Consider the following 15,230-nt stretch of genomic DNA (forward strand, 5'->3'; position numbering starts at 1 on the left):
TCCAGCTATTGGACCGTCTAAGCCTGTATTGCATTGTGAATGGGGCATGTCTTCTTTTGTAATTGAATTGCACCCTCACTCATGCCAAAGCGGCACGCTCGCGGTAGTGAAGATGCGCGCGTCTGCTTAACATCTCATGAAAATGAAGGCAATCACATTCAAATCAGAATCAGACACATCTCAGGGACACCTCAATCATTTCAAAATTGTGGATCTCTCCTCTCTTTTCCTTTCTTTGAAAACCCGTCGGCGCTGTAGTCGATGACGTGACTGACATGGTAATCTTGGCTCTCTTGTTGTTTTCCAGAACATTCCAGGCCAATGGAATCGTGGAGGTGACTCAGCTGGGATCGTTTTATCCTTTCCCACCGGACTCCCCCGAACCACACAGTTTCCGCTTATACCGTATCCAAGAATACTCCCACCGTCCCTCCTTCACGGCTCTGAGGGATTCGAACATTTGCTTGGCAACTGGACTCTTTGACACTTGTGCCCCCTCACCGCTTTGGAGCATAATCACCTTTTTCTATACCTGTGGCTCAGACTGTCTGTGTGTCTGTCAACTGCACCAACCCACACCGAGGACCTTCTTGGCTGCCCCCCGAATCCAGGATTAAGAACAATGCAGAAGGTAAGATCGAGCATTGCGGCGGAGGATGGGGTGAAGGATGCTTACATAAGTGCGGCAGTTACGTAAATGTGCGATGGATGTGTTGCAGGAACAGGTGGAAACAGGAGCACAAGGCTTCATGAACAATGATGTCTGTCTATTCTTTGTTCAATGGTGGTTACGTTATCTCACTGTGATAACTGAATTTCCTAAATGAAAAAGGGGACTGGAAAGTACTGCCATTGAGGGTGAGCTATCTTGTGCTGACAGTCCTTGGCAGTCAAAACATTCCTCAGTCCACAGAAGCACATAATTTCTGGTTCAAATCAGGGGGGCACTGATAGACTGCCACCATAATTGAGCAAGGTATATTGTTAGTAGCTTGAGGTAATTTAGACGATCAAATTTTAGCAGCTATGTTATTTTTGAAAATTCTTCAGTCAAGGTGAGCTGTTTTTGTTTTGTTTTTTGTTTTTGTTTTGTTTTGTTTTTTGGAGGGGGGAGGGGCTTTGCTTTCAAAGCACGTCCTTTAGTTGAACCTTTCATAGCATAATCACATTTTGCAATCCTATCTTTAGTGAAAATGATGGTTATTCTGCTGGTGGTTATTTTTGTCAGCTGTTTTTGGTCCTCAGCCTATGCCCTTGCTAACTCAACACAGTTTATTTGCAGCAGTCAGTGAAGCAGGGGTATTTATACAATTTTATCAAAGAACTCAACAAGACGAGCCAACCCTTCAGGTGAGTGAAACCCTAGACTGAGGTAGCAGCTGTCGTGGAAAGCATTTTGACTGATTCCTTTCTCAAAGAAACCACCCCTGCCAGCCTTCTAGTTGGGCATGTAAATTGGAGCAAACAGACTTGCACTAATTAAAGGGCACGCGGGTCTTTGGGAAGTCAAGCGATCGGCCACATTAGGTCCAGAGTTAATTGACACCTTAATGAGTAACGGAGGGAGAGGTGCACTCCAGGGTGTCCTGCATCAGTGGTGGTAAACACAGCTAGCCAGCGCAGAAACGCCTCCTAGAATCCCTACACATTGCCGCCAACTCTGTAAGCACTTGTCATTAATTGTGCTTTGCTCACTCTAAATTTGTGTGCTGCAGTTTTGTTTGGTTTACAATTTAAATCAATTAACCATCCATGGGAGTAAACAAAAGGGAATGCACCTGTATTACAATGGTATAATTGAAGTATAACATGCAAATTGACCTCAACGTTGCAAATTATAGCCTGTCGTTTTAGCAATTTCTTTCCCAGTTAAAGACAACCATTCATGGAAATAAAGATATTTCAGCGGCATAATTGAAGTAGAACAAATTATGGCCTTCTACAGTATCTATTTCTTTGTATGGCTGGCTTCATGCCTTCATTTCACATCAAATTATAGCATATGGCCCCTACAAAATATGTTCATGACAAGGTGCATTAACTTCAAAATAACACTTTCCGATTCGATGTAAAGCCAGGTTCGCTTGAAAGAGGTTTCATTGGCTGTAACCTCAAGGTGCTCCAACAATTTGTACAACAAGGTGATTACAAGGTGATCGAGCGTGATTACACGCAAACGATGTTTCACTTGACAGGCAAGGCTATTAAATATCATCGCTACGAAATGGAGCAACAGAGTCATGAATTATAGATCGACAAGGCTGCATTTCCCCGCGGCACACATGATTTATGCCACAAGCTGCCCTTTAGGCAGATTTAAGAAAAAAAAGGAGGGGCAGAGTGGAGCTTGGCTGAAGATGTGTGGCTGGCAGGCGAGGGTGAGGGGGTGGGGGGTGCTGTGGGGGGGGGGTGTTGTGGGGGGGGGGGGGGGGGGGGCGGAGTACCAAAACACAAAAATGACAAAGCGCAATGAAAGTGGTGGGAAGGCGTGTGGGGGAACACAAAGCCCGAGATAGCATTGGTCCTCTGTCAATACCAGCGGCTTGACCTTGGGAAAAGCAGCGGCACAGGCTGTATTAGAACATTTCTTCTCCCGCTCATTTGTTCAGAGGCGATGGTTGGACACAAAAGAAATATGGCCTTGATTTATAGAAGTGGCAGTGATTGAAAAGCTGGGGCCTGTTCGCGCGCGGTTCGCACTCGTTCGTACGCCGGCGTTTGTGGATGTCTACGCCATTCATAGTCAGGGAGCCGCTGTGGCCCCGACTCCCGCCTCATCGCCTTCTCGCAAGACCGAAAACCAATGGCGGGCGTACCAATCACTGGCCGAACCACGAGATCGCGCTATCGATCCCCAATACAGATGCATTTCTGAGAAATGAGCCAAATTAAAAGTTAAAGTGAGGTATAAAGTCAAGATGGATGGTGTGTTCATTTTTTTTCTTTTTTTTACTGCAGCTGCACACCCCCAAAATGAGGCAAAAACCACTGCATCAATTTCGATGTGTGTTTCTTGAAATAACAACCTTACTTCGAACTGCCACTTGAATTTTAAAATGTGCAAAGCACCTTTTCCCTCCAAACAGCATTAATCTCTGTAGGAGAAGCAATTTTCTATTTAGTATTCATTAATCACCACAGGCCCAGTGAGAAACACAGCCTTATAATACCTGCGTGTATTTTGTTTTAATTTATTTTAAATTTTTTTATCCTCTTATCAGTCTTGTTTACATGGGAGAAAGCCTTGATACTAATTAACCTCTCTTGGCGTAATCTCGTTATGAGAGGTTAACAACATTGTTGTGAAAAAAAGTGAACGTCCTAACACGAGTATGTATGCTTTTGTCCCACTTAAATTAATTATCCAAGGTCAGAAAAATGTCAGTGGAGGATTTGATATGGAAGAAATCACCACCAAGCGTCTAACTATTGCAAGTTAATATAGGATTCAATTCAGATTCCCATGACACCTGTACAGGGAAATTTATGGCCCTGTATGAATGATCCTTGACCCCAAAAACTCTACAACCCATGGCAATCATTCGGATGGATTCAGGTCTCATTTGTCAAGGACAAATAGTTTTAGGTCTTCAAAAGCACACTGTTGACAACTTCATTCTGACAATCACTGAATTTACCAGACTGCTTGGAGAAAACTAATTGGAGAAAACTAAAAGACGCATAATCAAATTGGTAAAGTTTAGGGGGAAAAAACAGTGTGGTTTAGAAAAAAAATGTAAGTTGAATCAGGCCATTTGAGATTTGGGAAATGATAGTTACTTGAGCCTTGAATGGAAATCTAGAATATTTGTCCCTGAGATCAGTTGGTATATTGACACTGGGAAGTCATCTAGCGAACGACAGTGATGTGAAAAATTACACCCTGCTTCAGTTCTATGGCTTTACTTATTAGAACACAACTAACCCTCATCTAATCCTCAGAAAATCCTAACAGTGCATTTGTATGATAAATAAGCAACATTTGTGTTTTCTATTATTCAGCCAACAATAACTCACTATATAGAAGCCATGTGTGGAAAAACTCAGTACACCCTTACTGCTCCCAGATCATTTTAGAAGGTAATTAGAATCAGGTGCTGCTAACCAAGTGTGCACAATTAGTTGGCAAACAGGAAGTGCAACTGCTTGTATATAAAAGCAGAAACTTTGAGAGTTTAGTCTGGAGAATACTGGTGTGTGTTAACACAGCATTCAAAGGACAAAATTGTACGACCCACAAGACTTCCAGAACACTGTCCACTGGACAGATGATACTGAAGTGGAGTTGTTTGGCCAAAACTCAAATACCGCCCAGTAATCTCATGCCAAACATCAACCATCATGGTGGTCAAGGGGTGATGATGTGGGGATTTTTGGCAGCCACAGGACTTGGATGCCTCACAATCACTGAGTCCACAATGGATTCATCTGTATTCTAGAGGAAAACGTGAGACCATCTGTCCTACAGCTAAAGCTTGGCTAAATGTGGATCATGCAATTATATGGCTGCTACCTCGGCCAGGTCTCTCTTGCAAAAGAGATTTTGATCTCAATGGGACTTCCTGGTAAAATAAAGGTGTAAAAATATTTAGACAATGACCCAAAGCCCACCAGTAAATCAACAGAATAGCTGAAAAAGAAAAGAATCAGGGTTTTGGAATGGCCAAATCAGTGCCCAAACCTCAACCCCATTGAGATGTCATGGGACTCTGAGAGAGCTGTGAATGAACAAATGCCCTAAATCATCAATAGACAGTTTAGTAAGGAGGGGAGGGTCTGATACTCATACATAAAATGGATAGTCTAGGTTATTACTAAAGTGGGTTCTACAAGCTACTGAATCATGGGGTGCATTTATGTTTTCACAGATGGCTTCTGTATGTTGGCTTATTTTTGGTTGAATAAATAATGAAGTAAAATCTGATTCAGGATGTATGTTTGTCATTGAGGTTAGAATTTGGTTCTTCAGGACTTGGTGAGACCTAGATGAGGATTAGTTATGTCGTAATATGTAAAAGCATATAATTTAATAGCAATAATAATAATAAGAATAATAATAATGCCATTTCAAAGGTGGACTGCAGAACTCAAACTCCTCAAAAAAATAAATAAATTCCCACAAAATAGCAATGTTCAAAAACAGAACAGAGTGAGAAAGCCTGAAAGCTTCTCTAGTCTCTTCTTACAAAACGCATTGCTCAGCTCTCAGAATAAAGAAAAGGTGATCCTCTTTCAACACACTGCTGAGCTCTCAAAATAAAGAAAAGGTGGTCCACTTCCAACACACACTGTTGAGCTCTGCTACGGCCCAAAACAGTGTCACTTTCTGTCTATAGCGCCACCATCAGGCTAATCTGGGTAGGTTTTCTCACCTGAATAGCACATGGGAATGGGAACGGACCTGCCAATTTTCTTTGCTCTACGATGCATAGTTTTTGCAGTGTAAACACTTTTAGGACAGAAAAAAATCAGTTCCAGCACCTGCAGTGGTTGGACCCCTCACACAATTCCACATTGTCATGGTACTGGTCATACCATCCGCTGCTGGTGCAAGGCAAATAATGAAAAGGGGGTGAACTGTTGTACTGCTCCCTGTTTTCGCACACCTTGGAATGGGATTGACTTGAGCCTGTGGTCTCTACTATGAGTAAATCAAGAATACTCAGAAACAATCAAGTGTATGGATGGGTGAGATCAACAGCCAAAACACAATTCTTTCTGTAGCTTCCGGCCATGTGATTAAACAGCAAGCTAGCTTACCTGGTCTAGCTTTCTCAGTTATTAAATAAACAGAAAGATAAAATGAATAAATTAATAATAAAATGTTCCTATGCAATACACTATATAGTTATTTTGCAATAATATTGATATAACTATCCTCCCTTGTCATTAATACTCCCAAAATAATGCATGCAATTTCAGAATTAATTCTAGAATTCAGAAGTCCATAAATATCTTTCACCTTGTCTCACGTATGTAATGTGCAGCTGCATGCATTGATTCAAAGTACAAGCAGCACTGTGTCCAGGGGCTGTGGAGACACGCTTTATCCATTAATAAACTCCAGCCTCAAAAACGGACACATATATGCACTGAAGTTTGCATTAAAGAATGAAAATTATGAATCGTTCTTTATGGATTTTCTGTTTTAAAAGCCCTTTCATCAAATATTTCACCCAAATTGCTTAGAACTGGGGATAGAATTTCTACTTCAGGGCCAGGAGCCCTGAGTGACTAATTTAAACAGTAACTTTGCAGAAAACCGCAAATTATTGCTTTTATAACAGCAGGTGTCTGTTCGGAAAGCTCTTTGTTTTGACGAGGAAGAAGAACTCATTTGGCCCATTTGAAAACCTTTAGTGGATTCTAAGCAACAGTAAATTTTCCACATAAACCCACAATCTGCACCTTTCATTTTCGGCGTGCACCTTGGCTGAGGAAGCACTCTCGTTATGCTAACTTGGGTTTTGTCATTGTGTGTGGGATATTTTTATAATATTGTTTTGTAAGAGCAAACCTGGACCAACTGGTTTCAGAGTAAATTTTAAGGATTAGTGGCAGACAGGAAGAAAATTGGAAGTATAACATAGTATTTAAATATTTTTAATTTGCTTGTTAATATACAATAAGTGGCTTTTACTTTTCCTATAGGCCAATACTGGAAACAAGTAATGGTAAGTTGCTGGAAGAGTCTTCCTTTTGATTCCTTAGATAATGAAAATGCATTGCACTGAGAGTAGAGGGTGAAATACTTGTACAAGTAAATCCATTTTTCCCAATAAAATGTGCCCCTTGCCACTTTCGATTGTGAGCTACCACAGAGACATGAACCCATGTAGAGACCCTTCCACCTGTATGATTTTTATTGCAACACCATGAATTATTTATGAGACCTTTTATATCGGGTCCTGTTACATCAAGACCGTCCGTATTGGGCCCATGTCTAATCACATCCAAAGCAGAAAATCACTCAAAACTTTTGTTTTGCGAAAACTTTTTTTTGTCCATTGGCCTAACCTGTTCATGAATACTCCTGTAGACTCTGTTCTTTCTACTTTAAACACGTGCGCCATCTGCCACGGTTGCTGAAAACCTTCTGGGTGATGTTCTCGTTTTTCTTTTCCCCCAATCTGGAAAGCCTAGTCATGTTTGCAGACCTGTTTCATTGGTTTAATGTGCTTTGAGGGTTTGGGAGCTTGAGAGCACACTAGCGAGTGTGAAACGAGTTCTGTGAAATGTGTTCATCCAGCTGTGGCTTCCCCCCTGTGCAGTCACTGCACACAGGACGCAGGGGGTCAGACAGACTGCAAGTACACGCTTAACATTCAAGAAGGAGGTTTTTTGACACCACCCTCACTGGCCAATGATGTGAGAGGTTAGGTAGTTATGTAGTAGCCTGATGTCTACAGCGGCCAATTAGCATTGCGCTACAAAAAGGAACTTGTTTGGCAGCCGCTGTTGTACGTGACCATGACAATGGCGATGAACAAAACCCTCGCTCACTGGGTAAGACCACAGCCAATCATCCAGAGCCCTGCAGTGCTCCCATCTACTGTCAGGGTCAGTATTCCAGCCCAGACTGTAGGCCCTTGGTATTGACTGCTTTTCTTTAAGCCGTAGGGTCAGCAGGTTTTGAGTTGATACTCAGCAATTATTTTATCAGTTAAAGCAGTTTATTACTGAACGGTGAATCTAACTGATTCTAAGGTGAAAACGAGGTCACGGGTTTACCCTGCTGATGCTGCGGTCAGTGTCAATTTAAAATGAGGAGCCAGTGGACCAGGCAAGAGAAAAAATAACACAACTGACTGTTACTGACTGTGCAACAGAGAGTCAGAGCCGATGGCCAAGTCAGAGTTCCTTTGGGCAAGCCTGGACCCATCTGCGTTCCTGCAGTAAGACTGACAAACATCCAGGCAACAACTAGCTTAGGAAACTTCTGTTTGTTCTTTGTTTTAAAGGAACTGTGTTATTGATTGTATGCAGTGTTGTTTCAGATTATATCACGTCTCTGGTTAATTAGCTACAGCCACCTAGCTCGCATAACTAATGTATATACTCTATTACTAACATTAGCTTACAGTATGCGTTCCTTTTCACTGAGATCTGTGCATGCACTAGCATATACTCATTCGATATATGGTCTCTGTATTTAGAATTCAAAGGTACGCTGAAATTAGCTAGACGTAGCTAACTTCAGTAGCCTTTTATCCACGCCATTCCCCTGATGTCCAGGCCAGGTTTAGCAGCACATGCTAAAAGCTGATTCATAATTTCGCTCCAACAGAGCCTTTGTTCCCTGCCCCACATGCGCTGGTGAACACACACATGACTAGACACACACACACTGAACAATCTAGCATATCTTCCTTTATTTAGCCTTTAATAATGTATATGCTTGTTGTTTGTTTTAATGAATTCTACTTTATTAAACCTCATCATCGATCCGATTATTATTCAGATAAATTCTTGAACCTACCACCTCAAAGACTGCTTACCAGTTATATCATTGGTTATTGTTTTTATTTAATACTGAAATTTATAATCATGATTTAAATAATTTTATGAGACTGATTAATTCTGAGACTAATTATACTTTTGCACCATTTGATCATCACATGAGGTAATATATTTATACCTCGTGCTTCCCGTGGTGTCTACTTGTGAGGATTGTTAAAACGGACATGTTTAAATTATTTATCCTCACTATTCTACAATTTGTGGAGGTGTTTTCCCCTACTCAGTCAAAATGGTGCTGCTTTGAATCTTTTTTCTTGAATAAAAACAGCTGTGTGTGCGCGCGTGTGCATGTGCATACGTGCATGTGCGTGTGTACATGTGTGTGTGTGCTTCTGGAGTCGCACTGACTCTCGGTGTTGTATGCAGCAGCTTTGCAGCCCCACAGAGCTGGTGTGTGCACTGTGTGGGCGCAAATTACAAAAAAACAAAATCATTCAGCGAATGCTCGGTTGAAAGATTTATGTTGAGCATTGTGCCCCTTAAATGAAAGAACTATTGTACTGGAGATATTGCCCAGCAAAGAAGTGCTTAAAGAAGTCTTTTTTTTTTTTTTTTAAGTAAAGCCAGCTATTGGCTGACATGACCGGCCATTATCGTGTGTGGGGGAAAGAAAAAATAAAACTTACAGCCTCAGAGGATAGCAAGCTAGCTAGCCAACACAATTACATTACAGGAATAAATCATGTGGATTCTTTGTTTCCAGAGAGTTTAATGTGGGACTTCGCCATTAGAGGAAAAAAAACCTCAATATTAAACATCCGGGGAGCACGTAGACCTGACGATGCCTGAGATATAGAATAGTGTGCGCTCCACTGTAATTGCCATGCTTAAATCACTACAGAAAATGGCACTTCTGCTCATCAAGCCTCTCAGCAGTCAAGAGTAGCTCTGTTTTAATCCCCCACATCATCAAATTGAGTACCCCAAAAAAAAAATTAGCCAAATTACACGCAGCATCTTCAATGTGAAAGGTATTAAACAGGTTCTTTTAATATCTAGAACCACGGTAATGAAAAATTTAGAACAAAGTCTGCTGGGAGGGACGTTTTTTGCTTTGGGCAATCTTTTTTTCTCTGTGTGAATGTTTTGTCCTGTGTCCCACATGCGCTTTGGATGAAATGTAACTGAAATATTTGGGTTATTTTAAAATGCAGAACACAACCACACATACACTTGGGATGTGAAAACATAAATTTAGATATAAGACGCAAATAACCGTGTGCAAATTGTGAAATGGCATTTAGTCACAAACTTACTGCGGGAAAATTATATAACTTACTGCATGGGTACAAGATTACTGATGGGAACATCAAAAATAAGAGCTTAGAATCAGAGGACAGAACTTACTTTTTTCCCCAAGAACGAGTTCATATAATATGTCCTGCAGTTTTCCTTGAGCTGCTTTGTCAGCTTTTAAAGCATTTTAACTTTCAAAGTCATACAAATCAATACTATCACATGGACAAACAGCAGATTATGTAACTGATATGCAAGCTGTCTTCTTTTACTCTAACACATTTAAACTAGTGTAATGATAGCTTTTTTTGGAGTATAGTTCCATTCCAATTATATTGTCATTTGCAGGAATGGTTAAAAAACAGCAGGCTAGCAAAGAGGAAGAGGTGAGCAAGTGAACCCCATTGTGTATAATAACTCAGTTTAATAATTATTCTGATTTTCTACAAATTTTAAATATGGTTTCATATATATATATAGTTGACCCCTCTTCTGATTGGCTGGTCTTCCATCATCTGACTTTCTGGACACCTGGAATACCAGTTTGGACACCAGTTTGCTTCTGGTCTGACTCAGGGATGGAGGGGGAGGGGAGACAAAAGTTAAAGAGGAGGGGTAAGAAAGTGTCAATCATAGCCGATTAAAGCCTTCAAATAGTAGAGCAGAGGAATAAATATATTCTGTGACTTCTTGCTAACTATTTCTGTTTGTTGGTAAACTGAAATTGTGGGGTTTTTTTTTTTGTTTTCACTTCACACGAAACAAGGGAAATAGTTCCCTCAAAGACCTTTTTTTAAAACAAAAAATCCATAAGCTAAGTATACGAGTGCAGTGTCATCATTCAGTTGTACATTGCTGTGATGTAGTCTTGTGTGGTATAAATTTGCCAGTGTCATTCTTGGAACACCCATTTAAGCATTTTTAATCAAAAAATGTTAGATTAAAACTAAAAATCGAATGTAATTTTGTTCGTTTTTCTGTGCGATCTCCAACGTGGAAATCTCACGACCTTGTGTGATGATCCTCATCAGTACCTCATTTGCACGTCTTTCACGTCTTTCATCTTTTCTGAAGTGTTTCAGTAATCTTCAGCATCCTACTGTTCATGTTATATATATATATACAGAACAGGCAAACACAGATGAGTGACTTGGAGGCAGGGTAGCAGCAAAGTCTCTCTCGTGTGACGGTGTCAGCATTTTTGACAGCGAATCAGTTTTAGCCACTGATGAAGCCACGGCAGCCCTACAAGCCCCAAGGGGCAGAAGAATGAGCAGGCACAGTGATCAGAGGGAACCGGTGCTGTCTGTCTCTGGGGCCCAGCGCTGTCTGTCCCTGGGGCCCAGCGCTGTCTGCCCCTGGGGCCCGGAGCAGTCTGCCCCTGGGGCCCAGTGCTGTCTGTCTCTGGGGCCCAGTGCTGTATGTCCCTGGGGCCCAGTGCTGTATGTCCCTGGGGCCCAGTGCTGTCTGCCCCTGGGGCCCAGAGCTGTCTGCCCCAGGGGCCCGGAGCTGTCTGTCTCTGGGGCCCAGCGCTGTCTGCCCCTGGGGCCCAGCACTGTCTGTCCCTGGGGCCCAGAGCTGTCTGTCTCTGGGGCCCAGTGCTGTATGTCCCTGGGGCCCAGTGCTGTATGTCCCTGGGGCCCAGTGCTGTCTGCCCCTGGGGCCCAGAGCTGTCTGCCCCAGGGGCCCGGAGCTGTCTGTCTCTGGGGCCCAGCGCTGTCTGCCCCTGGGGCCCAGAGCTGTCTGCCCCAGGGGCCCGGAGCTGTCTGTCTCTGGGGCCCAGCGCTGTCTGTCTCTGGGGCCCAGCGCTGTCTGTCCCTGGGGCCCAGTGCTGTCTGCCCCTGGGGCCCAGAGCTGTTTGTCCCTGGGGCCCAGTGCTGTCTGCCCCTGGGGCCCAGAGCTGTCTGTCCCTGGGCCCAGCGCTGTCTGCCCTTGGGGCCCGGAGCTGTCTGCCCCTGGGGCCCAGCACTGTCTGTCCCTGGGGCCCTGTGCTGTCTGCCCCTGGGGCCCAGAGCTGTCTGTCCCTGGGGCCCTGTGCTGTCTGCCCCTGGGGCCCAGAGCTGTCTGTCCCTGGGGCCCAGCGCTGTCTGCCCTTGGGGCCCAGTGCTGTCTGTCCCTGGGGCCCAGTGCTGTCTGCCCCTGGGATCCAGTGCTGTCTGCCCCTGGGGCCCGGAGCTGTCTGCCCCTGGGGCGCAGCGTCCGGGTTCACCGTCGGCTAACCAGGCCTCTGTTCTCTCCGCAGGTGGCGCGCCTTGCTTCGTCCGTCCAGAGCCCGCGAGCACCAAAAACCCCGGGCAAAGCAAACCGCACATCTTCGGAGCATCGTCACCTTAATCCTCCCCACCCTCCCCGTCCCTTCTCCAGCGAGCACTGATAACATTATAAAAAAGCCAGCCACGCCACTCGATCTCATCGAACACAGCCCTCAGGCCCTGGATTAAATAATTCCCATGATCCTCCTCTGCCCCCCACCACCATTCCTTTAATTTCCCTCGTCATTTTTCTTTGGCTTCTTTTTTTCCTTTTTTTTTTAAATCTGTACATAACTTTCAAATCTTATAGTTTTGTACATGTAATTTTTATGGTGTGTGAAAAAAATTTTCTATAATAAAAAGTGGGCTCATTCGAAATGTCTGCGGTCTTTGTGTGTGTGTTTGTTTGTGTGAGTGTGCGTGTGTTTGTGTGCATGTTTTCATGTGCGTGCATGCATGTGCACATGTTTGTGTGCGTGTTTGCATGTGCGTGTGTGTGTGTGTACGTGTGTTTGTGTGCATGCACGGTAAGGGTTTCTATCCTTTATGTGCTGTTCTAAAACCCATGGTCTACGCACAAGAATGTCTTGTGGTAAATGCACGACAGCTACTCTGAAGCGGCTTGGAAAACCTCCCAGTCGTAACTGAAAATGAGGCACAATTCACCCCTGCACTATACCTCCCAAACACAAACTGTCATCCACAAAGAAGTACCACTCATGTTACCAAGCCTTTTTTTAAAGAAATCCTGTTCTCTTGCTCTGCTTTTTCTCCCAATCTTAAAACAATTAAATGAAATTCAGATCAACAGTGGGGGGGAAAAAGTCATCTTGTGTTCTTCATCCTGTTCTGCAGGCTGTTTCCAACAGAGTCTCCGGGGATACCATGTGGTGCACTCATTTAAAAAAAAGAAAAAGAAAACACAAGACCTTGACGTGTCAATTGGCTTGCGAGTCCAAGACCCGTTTCGATTTTCGATGTTTCGCGCATTCGGATGTTTGAGTAACAGAGCTTCACATGTGGCAGAGTCGGCGGGAACACGTGCTGGGTGGGGGTGTTGGATTTGTCTCATGCGTTTAATCTTCAGGGGGGTGACTCTGAATAATTATAATGTCTTCGTGCAGAGCTGTCGTTGTCCCCCCTCATACATGGCAGCAAGTGGGAGGTGTGCGAGCGGCCATTACCTGGAGCCGGAGGGACTTTGATGCATGCGTCTGAGTAAACACCTTGAAATAACTGCCAAATTCGTTTCCCATCGGAGGGAGGAAGAAATTAACTTCTTTTTTTAAACCTACAGGTGATCCATGCAGAGAGAGAGAGAGAATATAACTATTGCTAGCTCTCATAAGGTAACAAGCTGGCAAACTATCATCCAACCAATTAGTTATGCTACCAGTTCTGTAATGCTAGCTTGTTTTTTTTTTTTTTTTGTTTGTTTGTTTGTTTGTTCCCTAGCTCTGTATGTAATCACAGATTTTGTAGTATATATGTTAATCAAATCAAACTTATCAGAGGTGGAAAGTCCAGGGGGTCAGAGAGTAGAAGTCCGGCCATGTGTTTCTTCTAACCATGAATACCCAGCTGGTTTCACTTACTAGTTCTACCTCATGGCTGCCGATTAGAAAACTCAGGTGATTGTAAGAAAATGCTGTGGAGGAATTTTACTCTCTGAACCTGCATTTTCCACAATAATTAAAATAATAACAGTTTAAAAAAGTAGTCAAAGACACTTTTGAAGGTTAGAGACATTGGATAATATGACTTATGTTCGAACTGGAGACAGAATTCTATAGACGCTTTCAACGGTAACAACATAAACAAACGTTACTGCGCATGTGCGTTGTTCTGGCCCTAATTTAACTTCCGGCGGACTTCCGCAAACAATCAATAACAACAGAGTCCATTTAGACTATTTCTGATAGCAAGCAAAATAAATAACAAGTAAATTATGTTAGCTAGCTAGTTAAAACTATGGCAAGCCAGTATTATGTGGGGTTACCAGTCGAAGAAAAGGACCGTTACTTGGCCAAACTCAAATGCGATAACGTTACACTACCAGAAAAACGAGCGACAGAAACAGATAACTGTTGACAGTATTGCAGCTTGCGGAGCATCATACATTCCTTGCATAATCCATAACTGTTCTGGGTTACATGCACATTCCTGTGTAAAAAGTGCACTCTTTCTATGATATTGCTTAAAAACGATGATTACATGAGACACAAAATGGGGCTAGTGCTGGGCAGCATGTGTAGCCAATGCAATTACTATAGGTATTTATTTGTATAGCATGCATGGAAAAACATTGTGTCTCTTAATAGTTTGGGTCATCTTGCTAGGTGACCTCAACAAAAAATTATCAGGCAATGTAACGCTGTCAAGTCATTGGAAACAGGTATCATAACGTTAGTTCAAAACGTAGCTATAGCGTATCAACTACTAGCATTGACCTAACGTTTCTGTGTATAATTTATACAATGTTAGCTACTTTTAGCTAGCTAGCTAGCTAGCTACAATAAATTTAGTTAGCTAATTGTTCATAACTATTGAAGGCTTGTTACTGGTCAGCTAGCTATTAGCTATCACTTATCATGAGTTTGTTACCTGAAGTCAGTGCTACAGTGAGAGCACCTATTCGACCACCGTTCGACAGACCGGAAAACTGATTTGCAACTATATATGAAATAGGTGAAATATCGGTAACAACCTGTACTTAGTTAAGTAGGAAAAAATGTCCTTGTTATCCTCCCGTGGTTATTTTTTCAACACTTTCACGATTTTTTTCTGTGCCGGCAAATAAGTCAGAGGTGGTCCAGCGCTAGCTTTTGGTTGCTAAGGGGACGTGTATCCACAACCCTATATAAATGAATGGAACTTAACATAAATTTGCTAGCATACTGTATAAGTGTCCTGTCTTGCGTATTTGAGGTTAATATGAGAAAGGGTGGTCCCTATCAGCACGTCTAGGAATCCGTACATATTCACTGTTGTAACTCAAGTCGCAGGATGCAAAATAGCCGTTGGGAAAGCAGTTTGAAAGTATGAAGCAACGTCTGCGCCATTGGCTTTAATGGGTCACGATGAGATAATTACGAGCGTGTTGCTAGTCTTAAAGTTGATATAGTAAATAAGCCTGTATTAGTATTACTAAATGTGTATGTATGATGTTGGTTTATTTATTTATACAGTTTATTATGTGTATTTTTACAGGACTTCCATTTT

The 15,230-nt window shown here is 42.7% G+C and overlaps 1 protein-coding gene across 3 annotated transcripts in view; it reads left to right on the forward strand.

The window, feature by feature from the left end:
* The window catches only part of zgc:172282 (leucine-rich repeat and fibronectin type III domain-containing protein 1-like protein), a 120,939-nt gene extending 108,538 nt beyond the window's left edge, over positions 1-12,401 (forward strand). For 2 of the 3 annotated variants that reach the window (XM_035383736.1, XM_035383737.1), the window contains 2 exons: positions 308-631; positions 11,999-12,400. Coding sequence is in view for 1 of the 3 variants with exons in the window: in XM_035383738.1 (XP_035239629.1) it covers positions 308-339 (32 nt within the window). In the remaining 2 variants the exon portion in view is untranslated. Of the gene's footprint in view, positions 1-307; positions 632-11,998 lie in introns of all 3 variants that reach the window. The other variant, XM_035383738.1, reaches the window with a different exon arrangement.
* The last annotated feature ends 2,829 nt before the right edge of the window (positions 12,402-15,230 follow it).

The sequence above is a fragment of the Anguilla anguilla genome, chromosome 12 (genome assembly GCF_013347855.1).
Source record: "Anguilla anguilla isolate fAngAng1 chromosome 12, fAngAng1.pri, whole genome shotgun sequence".
NCBI classification, from domain to species: domain Eukaryota; kingdom Metazoa; phylum Chordata; class Actinopteri; order Anguilliformes; family Anguillidae; genus Anguilla; species Anguilla anguilla.